At 29.3% G+C, this 15,492-nt stretch overlaps 2 protein-coding genes across 2 annotated transcripts; both read right to left on the bottom strand.

Annotated features, from left to right (window-relative positions):
- Positions 1-435: 435 nt before the first annotated feature.
- On the bottom strand, positions 436-3,817 carry LOC131939947 (uncharacterized). Its single transcript, XM_059298475.1, has 5 exons — positions 3,726-3,817; positions 3,114-3,220; positions 2,208-2,359; positions 1,636-1,677; positions 436-1,401 (listed from the first exon to the last, which is right to left on the bottom strand). Exons 1-5 carry the CDS (start codon positions 3,748-3,750, stop codon positions 1,398-1,400), a joined length of 330 nt encoding a protein of 109 aa, XP_059154458.1. The 5' UTR covers positions 3,751-3,817; the 3' UTR covers positions 436-1,397.
- Positions 3,818-7,769: 3,952 nt separating this feature from the next.
- On the bottom strand, positions 7,770-15,056 carry LOC131939948 (uncharacterized). The gene is made up of 5 exons (XM_059298477.1): positions 14,911-15,056; positions 11,015-11,133; positions 9,917-10,017; positions 8,239-8,384; positions 7,770-7,941 (listed from the first exon to the last, which is right to left on the bottom strand). The coding sequence occupies exons 2-5, from the start codon at positions 11,052-11,054 to the stop codon at positions 7,893-7,895; spliced, it is 336 nt and encodes a 111-aa protein (XP_059154460.1). The 5' UTR covers positions 11,055-11,133; positions 14,911-15,056; the 3' UTR covers positions 7,770-7,892.
- Between the last annotated feature and the right edge of the window lie 436 nt (positions 15,057-15,492).

Below are 15,492 nucleotides of genomic sequence, written 5' to 3'. Positions count from 1 at the left end.
ATATATATATATATATATATATATATATATATATATATATATATATATATATATATATATATATATATATATATATATATATATAGGGTAAGGATATACAAATCGTACCAAGGTGAAATATTTTCAGTAAATAGAAACTTATTTTTTATTTCATTTTCATGGCTGGAGTTAAATACACGGGTGTTCATTAGAGTGACTATGAGTCTTCTAGCTACGATGTGAAATGTTTTAAATTAAATAATTAAGATATCCGAAGTGAGCAATCAATTTTTATTACAATGGAAAAAAAATTCAAACATACACAAAAGAACATCTACAATTTTAATGTATAAAACTTTTTCACATTGAAAACGACACATTTTTTATCCCACCCCTTCCCAGCACACCGTAACAAAAATCCCACCCCTCTATGGTAACGACAGTGATCCATTGGGCAGGTGAAGTAGAGTTCATGTTTATTGACTTAGGTATTTGAAGTGATGGTGTCGTCAGCACTATGCCCAGCTGCCTTTATACTTTCCCCAATGTGTTCAGGTACCCATCAGAGCTGGGTGGACTCAGGGACATCCTGCAGTCGTGAGTCTGTACCAAGCTCCAAACTCAAGACATTTGGGCCATGAGCCGAATGTTCTACCATTCTAACACACCTTCAACCACTTTTCTGAACACTGCTGCTAATGTCTAATAGGAATACAACAATTGAACAAATGTTAAACAGATGGATTAATATTTCAGATCATAATGTAATAGATTAAAAATTAAGTTGAGATGTTACAGTAAATATTTGGTCAAGGGATGTAGCCATACATTGTAATTAAATATTTTAAGATTTGTATCCCTTGTATAATTGAAAAATTGAAAAAGACATGAAAATTATTATAATTAATTTGAAGAGAAATGGAAAAATTAGAAGGACATAAAAAACAGAAAGATCTTATAAACAACCTATGCTGCACTTAAAAGTGAGTTTCAGTGGAAAAAAAAAACATCTATCTCAGTAGTAACTAATGTTCTAAATTTAAAATATTTAACATTTAAAATTCAAAAGCAATATATTTTGAAAGGCTTGTATAATCTTTTAAGTACAACAAATAGATTGTTATACATAGATGTTTAACCAGAATGTAAAATGTTTAAACTAAAAATATTAAGCTTAAAAATAAAATAAAAACAAAAAAATACTTTTAAATCAAATTAATGATTTAGGAAATATCTGCCTTAATTAATTGATGTTTATTATTTTAATTTTCAAGATTAATTGAAAAAGATATACATTATAAAGTCTACCAACTAAATAATATTTTGCCAATAAACACAAAAAATTATCACAGATTTGTACTTGGACTTTGAGGTGAAGGAATTCATCTTCTTTAGATTACTTTAGAAGGTATGTTCACTTAACTTGAAACAAATAAAAGTATTTTAATTTGATTAATACCAATTTATTTTGTGGGATTTGTGATAACTGTCATATGATAAAGAAATGAACTAAACATATGTTTTTTTTGTTGCTAATAAGGCTTATGTATTAATGAAATGGAATTGCTGTTCGTTTATTGTGCATGTAGCTAATCAATTTCTAAAAAAATACATAATTTAATTTTGTTTAATATTTAAAAAATAACAAAAGCCTACCCTTTATGGGTAATATTTAGATCAACTTGAGGGGGTAGAGTGCTAAAAATAATATATCAACGATTGCATAGTATTAGATATATACTAGAATGTTAAAATTGTCATTAGATTATAACTAACAAATTTAGATACTATAAATATATTTTTTATTGCTGTTTTTCTCGCCTCCCTGAATTTTTAACTCAAAAATTGTTACTCGTAGGCCTATATTATTTCTATGATACATAACCTGTTATATTAGATGAGGCTTCTTAAGAAATTATAATTTTAAAAAACCTTAAAGTAAAATTAGCTTTGAAAAAATGTATGTCTTCACTTATATAATTTTTAAAAAACAGCGCCATTTCAAACTTGGTGGTCCAAGGGCCAGAAGAAGTAGATTTTACCTGTTTATGTCACAATGATTGGCCACTTTACCTTTCCCTATCATGAGTCAGGTACTCTTCTTATTTTTTAAAGCACAATAATACTTGTAAACAGTAAATATGAAATTAAATTTTTAGTGATCACTGTGTTCTGATCATAAGGCTTTATCATTATACTAGTTTTAATATTTATAATTTAATACAAACCCTATGGGTAAAAGATATATCTTTTGAATATCTGAAACCCATCGTCCTAGCTGTTCATGGTCAGCCATGATGTGATGTGAACCATCGGCAAATGTTAATACAACTTGGTAAAGAGCAGGGCTTAGTGATGCATCAAGATAGTCATTTTTCAGCTGCTCAGCAAAAACAAATTGTAATTTTAGTTTTCAAGTCATGACTTCTAATTGTTTAGTTTAGTTAACACATAACTAACTGTCCAAATGTTGAATGTGTTTAAAATTTCATTTTATAGTGAAAAAAAAAAATATTTATTTTTTTATCAGCATTTTACAATGATTTGGTAACAACAAGCTGCATGAGAAAATTTGAGATTATAATTTTATGACTGTAGTAATAGAACATGATCAACAATATTAAACATACAGAATCTTATTTGGTTTATGTAAGAAATATTTTTTTAAAATCTTAAATTAAATTTAAAAAATAATTATAAATTGATCTATACCCTTAATGTCTTTTGGTCAAGTTCTGCTATGTGTCCTGTGCCTTTTTTTAAACTCATTCTTATTTTTAGAAATGAAATCAATTTGGCATGAATAATTAAAAGACATAACCATTGAAGATTTGTTTCAGAGCTTTATAATTTTTTTACAAATAACTTGCTTCTTTCTTTTGCAAAATACTGGATATTTTTTAAAAATAGTCCATAAGATGAAAATAAAGCAAAGGTCTTAAAATTATTGATCTGCACAATGCAAATCTCCTTAGATTTTTCCACAAAAGAGATTTTAGTTCTCTAGACTGTACTACATCTTTCTTGTTATTTGACATTAATAAACACACACAATGTTTTATTATTCAAACCTAAATACTATGAACTTTAGTCTTTTAAAACCAATAAGAGCAAAGATAATTTAAATTCAAAACCTGTGGTGGTTGAGTACTTAAGCTCATGTGATTGCAACGTATTTCTTCGTTATTAGAATTCACAATAACAAAGGTAGCAGTCTGATCAACCACGGCAATCTCAAAAGCTGTTGACAGACAATTATTTTATATATATATATACATGTATATATTTATTTATATATATATATATATATATATATATATATATATATATATATATATATATATATATATATATATATATATATATATATATATATATATATATATATATATATAGGCCTATATATATATATATATATAGGCCTATATATATATATATATATATATATATATATAAATTTATTTATTTATTTGTATATAGGCCTATATATATATATATATTTATATAAACTTTGGGCTAAAAGTCTAATGCCCTACCACACTTTCCCTCAGACAGACAAAAATATTGGCAGTATATATATATATATATATATATATATATATATATATATATATATATATATATATATATATATATATATATACATATTTACGTTAATTAGTTGTAAATATAGTTACGGTTGTTTTTATTAATTGTGTCTTTAGTGGATAAAATTTTTATTTTTATTAATTTAATACATATTATACCTGGCTTTTGTTTTCCTCTGTACATGGTCACATTTTTTTTATTTACAAAATTTTTTAACACAACATATATTTTTTCATTGTTGTGTGTCAAACTTTGTTGTGGCTGTTATATTTTCCAATAAAAAGAATTTTCTTTGAAAGGTGATAAAGTTTGGGAATATCCAATATTTTCACAAATAAATATTTGTGAATCCTGTGAAAAGTTGGTCATCACTATAAATAGGTACAAAATATAATGGGGAAATATAGAAATATATATATATATATATATATATATATATATATATATATATATATATATATATATATATATATATATATATATATATATATATATATATATATATATATATATATATATATATATATATATATATATATATATATATATATATATATATATATATATATATATATATATATATATAAATTATATATACATATACATATATATATATTTATATATATATATATATATATATATATATATATATATATATACATATATATAATTATATATAATTATATATATATATATATATATATATATATATATATATATATATATATATATATATATACATATATATAATTATATATAATTATATATAATTATATATATATATATATATATATATATATATATATATATATATATATATATATATATATATATATACATAACAGTGTGTGGGCAATTCAATATTTATTGAATTTCAGTGTTAGAAGAAATTATAAATCTTTTAAAAATTTATTTCCTTTATTAGTGTTGCATCATTTTAAAAAACAATTTTTAATTTTAGACTTATTTCAAGGTCTTAAATAATTTTAAAATACATAAGCTTGATTCTAATCTCAATTATCAAGATAAATGTTCCTTTGTAAAGTCATACACATCTTTCAGTGTCATTTAAGAATTTTTTCTTTATCAAGTAGGCCGTAACAGCTTGAATTTTCAACTAGAATTGGCTGGGCTGGTACATTTGGTTCAAATAACTGTCATCTTGCCATGGTTATTTTACAATAAAAGTCTTCAATCTTTCTTAATTTTGTTTATTGATATTTAGTTTCAATTGAGGGGCTCATTTTACTTTCCATTTAATTGTATGGTAGATCTAGAAAGCATAGTTATTTTTATGTAGCATTTAACCAATGTTGCCTACCTCATCTTCTGCATGAATATACCCAGCGTATAAAAAAAATCAACTACAATGACAAAAGTACACATAACACCACTTATTATCTGTAGACAAATAGCTTTGCAGAATTCATAAAATTAAATGAAACTAAAGTATATATTGTTGAAACGACAATGAAACTTATTACAGAAACACAACACATTAGCAGACATGTATAGGAAGACAGCCCACCATTTGTTACAACAAAACAACCTATAGATTGTGTTTTTGTTTTAAAGACATCGTTTCTTTTAAGTGTTAAGTCTTTCTTGTAAAATATATTTTTAGAGAATATTAAATTGAAGCTCTACATCAATATTAAGCTGAGGCCATTATATTTAGTTGGTAGGATAAACTTGAGTTCAGCAAACCCTGATGAGTACCTAACTCAAGCTAGGAAAACATAAAGTGTCTAGACAAAGAACAGATACTACAGTTCTGTTTTACAGAAATAGTTGAATTCTTTAACACTGTACTGACTTAGGTGACACAAGTTAGACAAGATTAGTTGAAATATAGTTTAATATATATATATATATAGATAGATCTATATATTATTTTGCTTCCTGTGATATTGATGATGAACTTGGAAAGTAATAGATAACTATAAAGTGAGATTTTTCATTAAAATGTATTTATTACATACTAAGGTGAAGAAGACTAAATTATCTAACATTTATACAAAAAGAAATTAAATGGAGATTATATATTTGCTCCATATAACAAGCTTGGATGTGATAAGATAATGAAAAAATGGATTATGTCCAATCATATAAAAATCAAAATATTAAATAGCCAGCAACTAATAAAACTTCATGTCGGATTGGCATTTTGCATCAAATATTTATTTCTTAAACAAAGAGCAAAAAATAAATTAGGATTTGAAAAATTCTAACAGCTGACATAAAAATTGTTAATGCATACATAAGCCACTACTATCACACAAACATACCAGGACTATTCTAAATTGCTTATTTAATTTTTCACATGAATAATTTCTAAATGGGCAAGTATTATAGAACTTATATATAATTAAGTTCACTGTTTAATAACATTAACAATATTTAAATCAAATGGCTTTGATTTAAATATTGATTTTAGTTCTCATCTTTAGAAAAATAAAAAAAATAAAAATAAAAAGACTTTTACTATATTCACAAAAAAAAAAAATCACAAATGAAAAAATGCACTAAAAAGTAAAAAAAATAGATTTAATTTGGTGTATACTTTCTAAAGCAATGAGCTGTTATGACCAAAAATGAAAGTCTGGGCGCTCAATGATACAAATTAGACATTGTTCTTATATTATATTATTATGTTAAAGAACAGTCACCTGTCAATGAACTGCCCATAAAATATGTTTCCTTAACACAATTAGTTTTTATGTTATAAAATCTTTTATGTGAGCTTTATTTTCCACTCTTTAGTCATTCATTTTTCCAATACTTGCAGAATTTTCTATATTAATTTTTACATTTTAAATTGAATTATAATTAGATATTCTTGCATTGTCATAGAAGACCTACCACTGTGTCAAATTTCACCTCAATGGGACAATGGGTTAATTCAAGATTTGCTGATGTTGCAGACACACACACACAAACATACTGAGCAGGCTAAATAAAAACCTGCATGAATGTTCATAAAACAAGTATTCTTTTCCTTAATATTAATAAATTATTTTAGGAATTGGAGACATGTAGCCTAGTAGAGAGCTAAACTGCTAATCTGTAAGTCTCTATTTTGAATCTGGGTTCAAGTTAGTAGACTGTCCCTGAGTCTACCCAGTTCTTTTGGGTACTTAACTCACATTAGGGTAAGTAAAGATTGCTGGACATAGTGCTGACTACTATCTATTCATACACCGAGGTCAAGAAACAGGTGAACTCTACTTCACTTGCCACATAGACTGTCAGGTTTGGAGGGGGAACTTTACTGTTTACTTTTAGCCTAGATACAGGAACAGCAATTTTTTTTCCTTGGAAAGACACTCTTACAGAAATAATTATTGCTTAAACTAAACAATACTTCAGTGAACAATCTAATTCTTTAACAGATCAAGTTTCAATCTAAATGATGCACTTAATCTACCCTCTAACAAACTTTATTTAGCTTTCAGGTTTTTACTTGAAGACTTGTTTCTTTTGCAGAATAAAGAAAGAAACTATGGAAAATAAGACAATCTTATCATTTATTTGTTGACTAGATTCCATAATCTCTTAATAGAAATATCTTTTCCTATTTTCAAAATTATAACTATGATTATTATATATTTGAATTTATTGACAATTTGTTAGCATACTAAGAACATTGAGGTGGTGTTGTCCAATGGTAGAGCCTTTGACTGCTAAATTGACAGTCTTGAGTTTGAACCCAGGATTGACTGTACCAGGTCACTGAGTCCACCCAGCTCTGATAGGTACCTGACTTATGTTAGGGAAAGTAATGCTAGCTGGGCATAGTGCTGACCAAAGATCAATGAAACAGATGTGCTCTACTGCACCTGTGCTATGGACAGTAAGGTTCAATAGGGTACTTTACATATTAACAACCTTGTGAAAAACAATCAGCCTAGAGTAATCATAATAGCATATTGAATGAATTAATTTTACTGTAATCTTAGTTAAGGTAATTGTAAATGAGTATGTGAACAAATTTTGAGTTACCTAAAAGATGCTTTTGTAGCTATAATGAAACAACAATGCACAAAAACAATTAATAAACAATAATTAATGTAATAATAATAGGAAAGAAATATTAAAAAAAAATTGTCAAATATTACATATTAGCTGTCATATAAATCACAACAAAATTATGAGAACCAACTAATAAAGCTCTTAATAAATACAGCTTGACTTGCATATGGTTTCAACTTATTGGCCTAACTTCTGCAAATACCTGATATTATCTTATCCTAAAGTGTGGCATGTCATACAATGGACGAACTATTTGTAAAAAGTACCGGTCATGCTCAACTGTATTATATCTTTCAATTTCTCTTGTAACAAACACCAAGGTTCTTTTCTGGGATTATTTGGCTAAATAAATAAATAAGGAAAAATATTTAACAAATATATAACATTTTTAAAAATTAAATAATTAGCCTAATTTATTATATTTTAAACTTCATAAGCAAAAATGAGTGTTCATTTTTAACAAGCTACCAAAATATTGATTATTACACTCGAACTAGTGATACAGTTTATACAAAATTATGGTTAATTATTTTAAATAATTGTGGATGTAAAACAAAGAGCTTATCATTTAATAGCAAAATATAATTGGAACAATCTTACAAATATTTTATAAAAATTAAAATTTTTAGTAATACAAACCCTTTTTGAACAATGTGTATCTTTACAATTTTGTGTAAATTATCTCCCAGTTGCTCACTATCTGCTTTCATGACATATGTATCATCCTTTAATTCTAGCACAACATCATAATCAGAAGGTTGACCATTCAGGTAGAATTTTTTCAGCTGTGTAGCAAATTTGAAATTTACAAACCCATTAATTTTATCACCAAACATAAACTCTGTTTAAAACATAAAGCACAACTAACAGATTAGCTCAGTTTAATATAAAGTACACACAAGTACACTCATGTACAAGCAACAAGTAAATCCTTTATATAATTATTTTATTTCAAACTGTGAGAACTCTTTCTACTTGAGCTGTTTAAAAAAAATTAATTTATCATTGTTTCTGCCTGATGACAAAATATACAATAGCTTTGCCTTTTATTCTACCTACTGTTTATTTAACATGTTTCACAACTAAATAATTCTAAATAATGTTTAATTAAATTTAATGATTGCAACTCTATAGAAGAGCTGTATACAGTTTTCCCATACAGTCCTGCATGTGAGAAGTGAATGTAATTGAAGTAAGGATGCTATGCTTGTTTTAGTAGTTATACATTATCAGGTAGAATAATGATGACAATTTGGCTGTGAAGTAGTAACGATAATAAGGAAGTCAAGAAGAGCTATACTGCTATTCTTTAGGCCTTGATTCATCACATAGGGTAGTATCTACTCATTTGAAGACAAAATCTACTACATCTGCTAAAGGCGAATATGTTACTATTCTCTTTGTGCAAATGAACATTGTTGTGTACTGACATGAAAAATAAATGTCAAATTTCTGAACAGCAAATAACTTGAATCTTCAGCAAGTTACTGAAGTTCTTTTTTGAAAAAAAAGAGTCTGTGACATACAAACCATAAAGAAGTGAGAGAAAACTGTATCACTTTTTAGCCCTTAATTTGATAATGCAGTCTGAAACTTCCTAATATGTCTAGTTGGGGTTAGATATTTTGATCAACCACCTACTAATAGTACCTGCTAATATTACTGTAATAAAATAAAGTTTTATTATTTTCGCTATTATTACCTGGAGCAAACTCCAGTGAATTTGCATGTACTTTAAATAAGTGCTTTAACTATTGTTAGTTTCAGCTTATGGCTCGTAACAGATTATAGACAAACACTAAGGTTTTTACTATCATATTGAAATATTTAAAATCTTGAAGCAAACTTATAACTTCAATATTAAAAAACTGTTGGTGTTGAGCTACTACTATTTTTTTTTCATTGATGGATATTATAAGCACAGATTACTGAATACAGAAACCAAACATGCTAATGGCAAAAAAAAATTATTTTAAATTCCTTCTTCTTCTTAATTTTAGTTTCGGAAGGGATACCCCTTCAACACAATTAATATTAAGGATATGTGTCAACTGGTTATGTGCCATTGATGCCATTGACTACAATTTCAGCCTGCTTTATCTTTTTGGATTTGCTTCCATAGCCTTTGTCCAACCAAGAACAAACTGCAAGGCAGCAGTTGTTTGATTTTGAAGTTGTCTCTCCTAGAAGAGTGGCTGTCCCCTGCCCAAGGGTTCGAACTCGAGAATTTTTGGTTCAGCAACCATGAGCTTTACCTACTCGACCACTCCGACCCCTATTTTAAGTGTAAAATGAAACAAAAATTGTACCAAATTACCTTTAGAGCTGTATCGCAAGCATCAACTGGCTTAGTTACCTCTTCCCCAGTTGGGTAGACAATATGACATAAAACATCACGATCTGTTTCAGCCTCATATTCTAAAAAATAATGGAAAGTTGTAATCTTTTCTTAACCCTAACACACACAGGTCCTGTACATGTACAGATCAAACAACTTTAGGTAGCAGTACAGAAAATGTGGTCTATAAAATGTGATCTCTGCAGCATTTATATTTGAGGTTTTGGCTTTGACATAACCAACATAATAATACTTATGAATATACAGGACTAAATAGGGTCAATATGTTATATATATATATATATATATATATATATATATATATATATATATATATATATATATATATATATATATATATATATATATGTGTGTGTGTGTATATATATAATTAAATGTTAGAGGTAATTAACCGATAGATGTGTCAGTCTCTTTAGCTTATGATAAAACTTTAGGAGACATACTGTTCAACAAATTGCATTTTTTTTTTTGTTTTTATGTTTGTAACTGTAAGTTAATATCTGCAATCCTGTTTAAGAAAAAGCATTAGAAAAATAGTTTTAATTCTTTCTTATTGTTCAAAATGTAAGGCTATTTGATCTTGGCTGTTTTTTTACATAGCTCTTTACAATCATAATTTCTTTAAAAAGTATTGATATTAGAAAATCTTAGCATTTTGTAAAAATGTGGTTGTGAAAATAGCTATTCTGTACAAGCCCTATATTAAAGTTGAAAATGTTGCAATATTATAATCAAAGTAAAAAGTTAAAAAAAAGTAAAGAATCCTCTTTAGACCGAGTGATCCATTGTGCAGATGAAGTAGAGCTAATTTGTTTCTTAACCTTGGCATAAGAAGGAAAGGTGTGGTCAGCACTTTGCTCAGCTGCTTTTACTTTCCCTAACATGAGTTAGGTACCTACCAGAGCTGAGTGGACTCAGGGAAGTTCTACTGACTTGAACCAAGATTCAAACTTGAGACATTTGGTTTAGTAGACTAGTTCTCTACTGTATAGGCAACGCTATCTCATAAATAAACAGTGAGAATTGTTAAATGAAAAGTTCATTAAAAGTAATTACCTTCTGTTGCAGGTTTCTGGTTTTTACTTTCGTCACACATTTAATTACAGCTGTTGATTGATTAGTGTGGATAAAGCTTGAAAACGTCTAAATTTTAAGTACTTCTCACTATCAATGATCTGAAAATGACATTTTATTTTTAACAGGGTGGAGGTGAACACTTGTGAAAGTAGGCTATATAGTCCCAATTATATATATATATATATATATATATATATATAATAATAATCTGACCAGTTTTGCATAGGCTCTGCCTAACCTAGATTCTAGATCGTGACGTAGATAGCCGAGGGCTAAATTTAGCATCGTTTTTCGGGTATCTCCGTTTACTAGATTCTAGATCTAGATTCAGTGTTTTCTGTTAGGGCCTACTTGTACGGTTTTGTCCGTAATTTTTCGATTTTGACACCCCTGTTGCGGAATTAGGCCGCAAATGTTACGCAAAAGCCCACAGTAAACATCAAAATCGATTTAGTATCGACCTTTTTTTTTCTTGTGTTAAATTTCCGTGTTATCCGGTTCTATGGTTTCAAATCATAACAATCGACGCCCCCCCCCCCCCCCCGCCCCCAAATCCCTTCCCGACAATATCTCGGCAGTCGTTGGCTCTATTTATATTGTGAACTTTATTGACCCCGCGAGTGGTCTGTTGTCTCCTGATCGGTGATGTCCGTAAAGAAAAAAATTGGAATGTGACCTAAATCACTAAAATTCTGGTCGCGCATGGAAATTAATTATAATTAAACCTACATCTAGAACTAATATTTTTTCTTCAAGAAAATAAACCTTAGGTTTAAATAAAAAAAGAATAGCCTGAACTGTGCGAGCGTAGGTTTCTATTTATTTAAATTAAAATTTTCTCGGTGTGGGTTAAACACAAAAGGGCGAAACGTAGCTGCGGAATTTCGGGTAAATAGCGAGACATAATTTATCGAATTATTGTGTTCTGTTATTTTAGATGTGCGAGAAGACACGTTTTTACGAACCTAGATCAATCACTGTTCTTTGTGTACCCCACGATAGCAGATGTTTCGGTCACTGCGACCTTAGAAGGTCTTCTAGGTCTATCTCAATTTACAGTGACCTCGCAGTATATTAATAATTAATATAGTCGTGGATCTTGATCTAGATTTTTAACTATTTACCAACAAGATTTTCTAATACCAATAGGCATATTTATCACGTTCGTTAAAAAAACCAATAGCAAATGACGTAATCGTCAATCTCACGTGCGCTATGGACCAAATACACATTGACTGTATCAGATGGGTGAGGCTGTAGACAGAACTTTTTGATGTCATTCTTGACGTGGCTGTCTGGTTATTTATGACGATAGAGGTTGGGGTAAAATTCGCATTAATTACGTGACGTCATCAATGGACTACCGCTAGGCTGTGTAATTAAAAAAAAAACTAAATCCTAACATTACCAGCTCATTAGCATCGCCGATTGTCTTCTTAAAAAAAGGAAAGATTTTGCGCCGACGTAAAAAAAAAATGTGTATTTATCAAAAGAAAAGAAAAATAATTTGAAGGACTATGACTGTGCTGTTTTCACTCAACTTTACGGACACTTTTTACCGCCTCTCACTTCAAGGTCGCGCTGACCGTAAGACCTACGACACGAGACCACGCGCGAGCACAGTAGTGTCTCACGGTCAAGTCATTTCTACAAACGCTGTTTATCTAATTTTAACGTGGTTATCTTTAATATTGGGCTTACTGCTAGATTAAAGCGAAAACAAAAACTATATCTGCATCGTTTTAGGTCATTGAACAAAATATGTAGGTCTGCTATAATTTAGTTACACCATCTAGCAGGGTCTAGATCTAATTGATTTTTACTGTGGTAAAACGTCCTTGAAATGTTTAAGAAGCCTCGAATTACCGTGTTTGAGAAAATTGCCGCTGTCACTGCCCCCTCCCATCCGCTTGTAAAAAAAAAAAATCCGCTTTTCACTTTGTTGGGCGGCTACATATCTGACATGAGTATTACTAGCGTAGTTACTTGTGAAATTGTTTTAAAAAAACAACTTAATTCTGTTATTCCGCGATATGAACTAACTTAAAACTTCCACGATATTTCTTTACGTCATCATGTATATCATAGGTGAGGACATTGGGGTCGTCCATAAATGACGTCACACTCGTAGGGGGAGGGGGGATCCGTAATCGTGTGACCGTGTGTGATGAGGGGATGGGGGGGGGGGGGGGTCAGATCGTGTGACATCACACTTTTGCATTATTAAAAAGCAATGTTAGAAAACGAATTTTAGCATTTTAGAAGACTGTTTTAATAAATTGTAAAAGGAATTGATTAAAATACTCTATTTTTACAGAGTTCAGACAAGATTTTGGGAAAAAAATCCTATTTTAAGAAAAATTGAACTGCAATCAAGGGGGGGGGGGGTGGGGTGTAGGAGGGGTTATAGGCTGAGGTGTGACGTCATTTTAGAGGGCGGGGCCTGGCTTTTTGTGATGTGTGACGGAGGGGGGGGGGGGAGAGGTAATAATCTTTTAAAAAGCGTGAGGTCATTTATGACATTAAGCAGGATAATTTCTACAAGCATAGCTAGGTTTTTTTTTTGTTTCTATATGTGTGCAGAGTCCTTTTTAAAGGAATATGTGTGCAGAGTCCTTTTTAAAGGACTATCAGACAGACGAACCAATGCTTCCTTTTATGTATAATGACCTGATTCTGATTAGCACTTGACATTGACAAGTCATTCAATTGAAGTTGGGTTTGTTGCTGACTCTCTAATAAAGTCTCTAGAAAAAGTAAAAAAAGCAAGTGAGCTTCAAATTCTCAATTTCAAATCTGATTGTAAGACAACTTTGATAGGATTTTCATCAAATTTTTTTGTTGAAATCTCCATTACTTTAGTCATTAGTGAGAGACTTAGCCTAATGCAAATGTTTAAAAATAGAGCCAGTTCACCAAAAAAATGAAGGGAATTCTTCACATCCTAGTCAACAAATGGAAACTGAAATCAGCTGAGTGTGACCAAGTTCTGTTTCAATTTTCAACATTCATAGATTCATGTACTCTAAATGGTTGTCTATCTAAATCTAATTGAGAACATGATAGGCTGGACATTTTTTTCATAGAACAGCTTGGTAGCAAAATTTCTTATGTGAACATTTGGAAAATTGTTAGAGATCTATTGCTTCTGTCACATGGTTAAGCCAGTGTTGAAAGAGGTTTTTCTGAAAATAGAAGTTGGAGGAGTGTCATTTGACACCAAAGATACTGATTGCAAAAGGGATTATGCTGGACTCTCAGACAATCTCCTGACTTAGATAATTTTGTAATAACACCAAAATTATTTCAAAAATTGTGTGTGCAAAAAACATACATCACCCTCATTGTAATGCCCGTTAGTGGTAGTTTATACCTTGAAATTCCCCCCAAAATCACCTTGAAAACCTTGAAAAAGCCTTGAATTTTCTTTTGGGATTTGGCTATGGACCCTGATATATATATATATATATATATATATATATATATATATATATATATGGCGTAAGAGTACCTTACCTAAAAAAAAATAGGTTACCACTCAATTAACAGTGACCTCACACTAAACACTATCAAACTATCTATATAGAATTATACATAATTAGGTATAGTAGACTATAACTGTCACTTAGTTAGTCTTTTTTAGTGTGATCAGTTCTATGCTCAGCCACCTTTTCTTTCCCTATTTGAGTAAGGCATAAGTAAAAAAGACATGACCTGGCGGCTTACGACTAAAAATAATACTTAGATCTTCTTGATCTAGAAGTTAGTATTACTTAGTACTTAGTAAGTAATAAAAGTAAGTAGGGCCCTAACTTCTAAGTAATGAAGTAGTATTTTATGTGTAGTCTACTGTAAGTAAGTTTTAGTAAGCCTACCCTAAATTTATGATTTAATTTTAAATCTTACGCGGCCTTAAATAGTAGGCCTGCGCAGTGTCCAATTTTAAAAATTGCAGCCCTCTAGAAGTTAATATTTTTAATCAATGATGTAAATGTAGTGACTGTAGTCTGTAGTGAAAACAAGTTCCCTTTGTCACAGAAAAGCACCAAAACATACGAAACATTCCCGAAATCTATTAATAGATTGGCGTACTTAGTAATAACATAACTGGAATTTCCGTTTTAAAATGGCTTTCCGGGGAGAAATAAATTATATAAAAATATCGTTTCGCATTTTTCTACCAAATTTTTTCTACTTTCAAAAAATAAGTGAAAACTATTCAAGCTTGCGGTTTTATTTGTTTGTTAAATTAACAACAGTTTTTAAACTGAAAACGTAAAGCATTTAATGCACAATATACAGCAGTATGGCATTTATATAACTACCAATTAGTATAGTCAGTGGTTTCACCCGGTGCGGCACTATGTGGTGTCACCCCCCCCCCCCCCCAAGTCTATGTATATATTATATATATATATGTATATATATATATATATATATATATATATATATATATA

This window comes from Physella acuta, unplaced genomic scaffold (assembly GCF_028476545.2).
Source record: "Physella acuta isolate Inbredline_101_S28 unplaced genomic scaffold, ASM2847654v3 ptg000303l, whole genome shotgun sequence".
In the NCBI taxonomy this organism is placed as follows: Eukaryota; Metazoa; Mollusca; class Gastropoda; family Physidae; genus Physella; species Physella acuta.
This window is presented reverse-complemented; position numbering and strand designations above follow the sequence as displayed.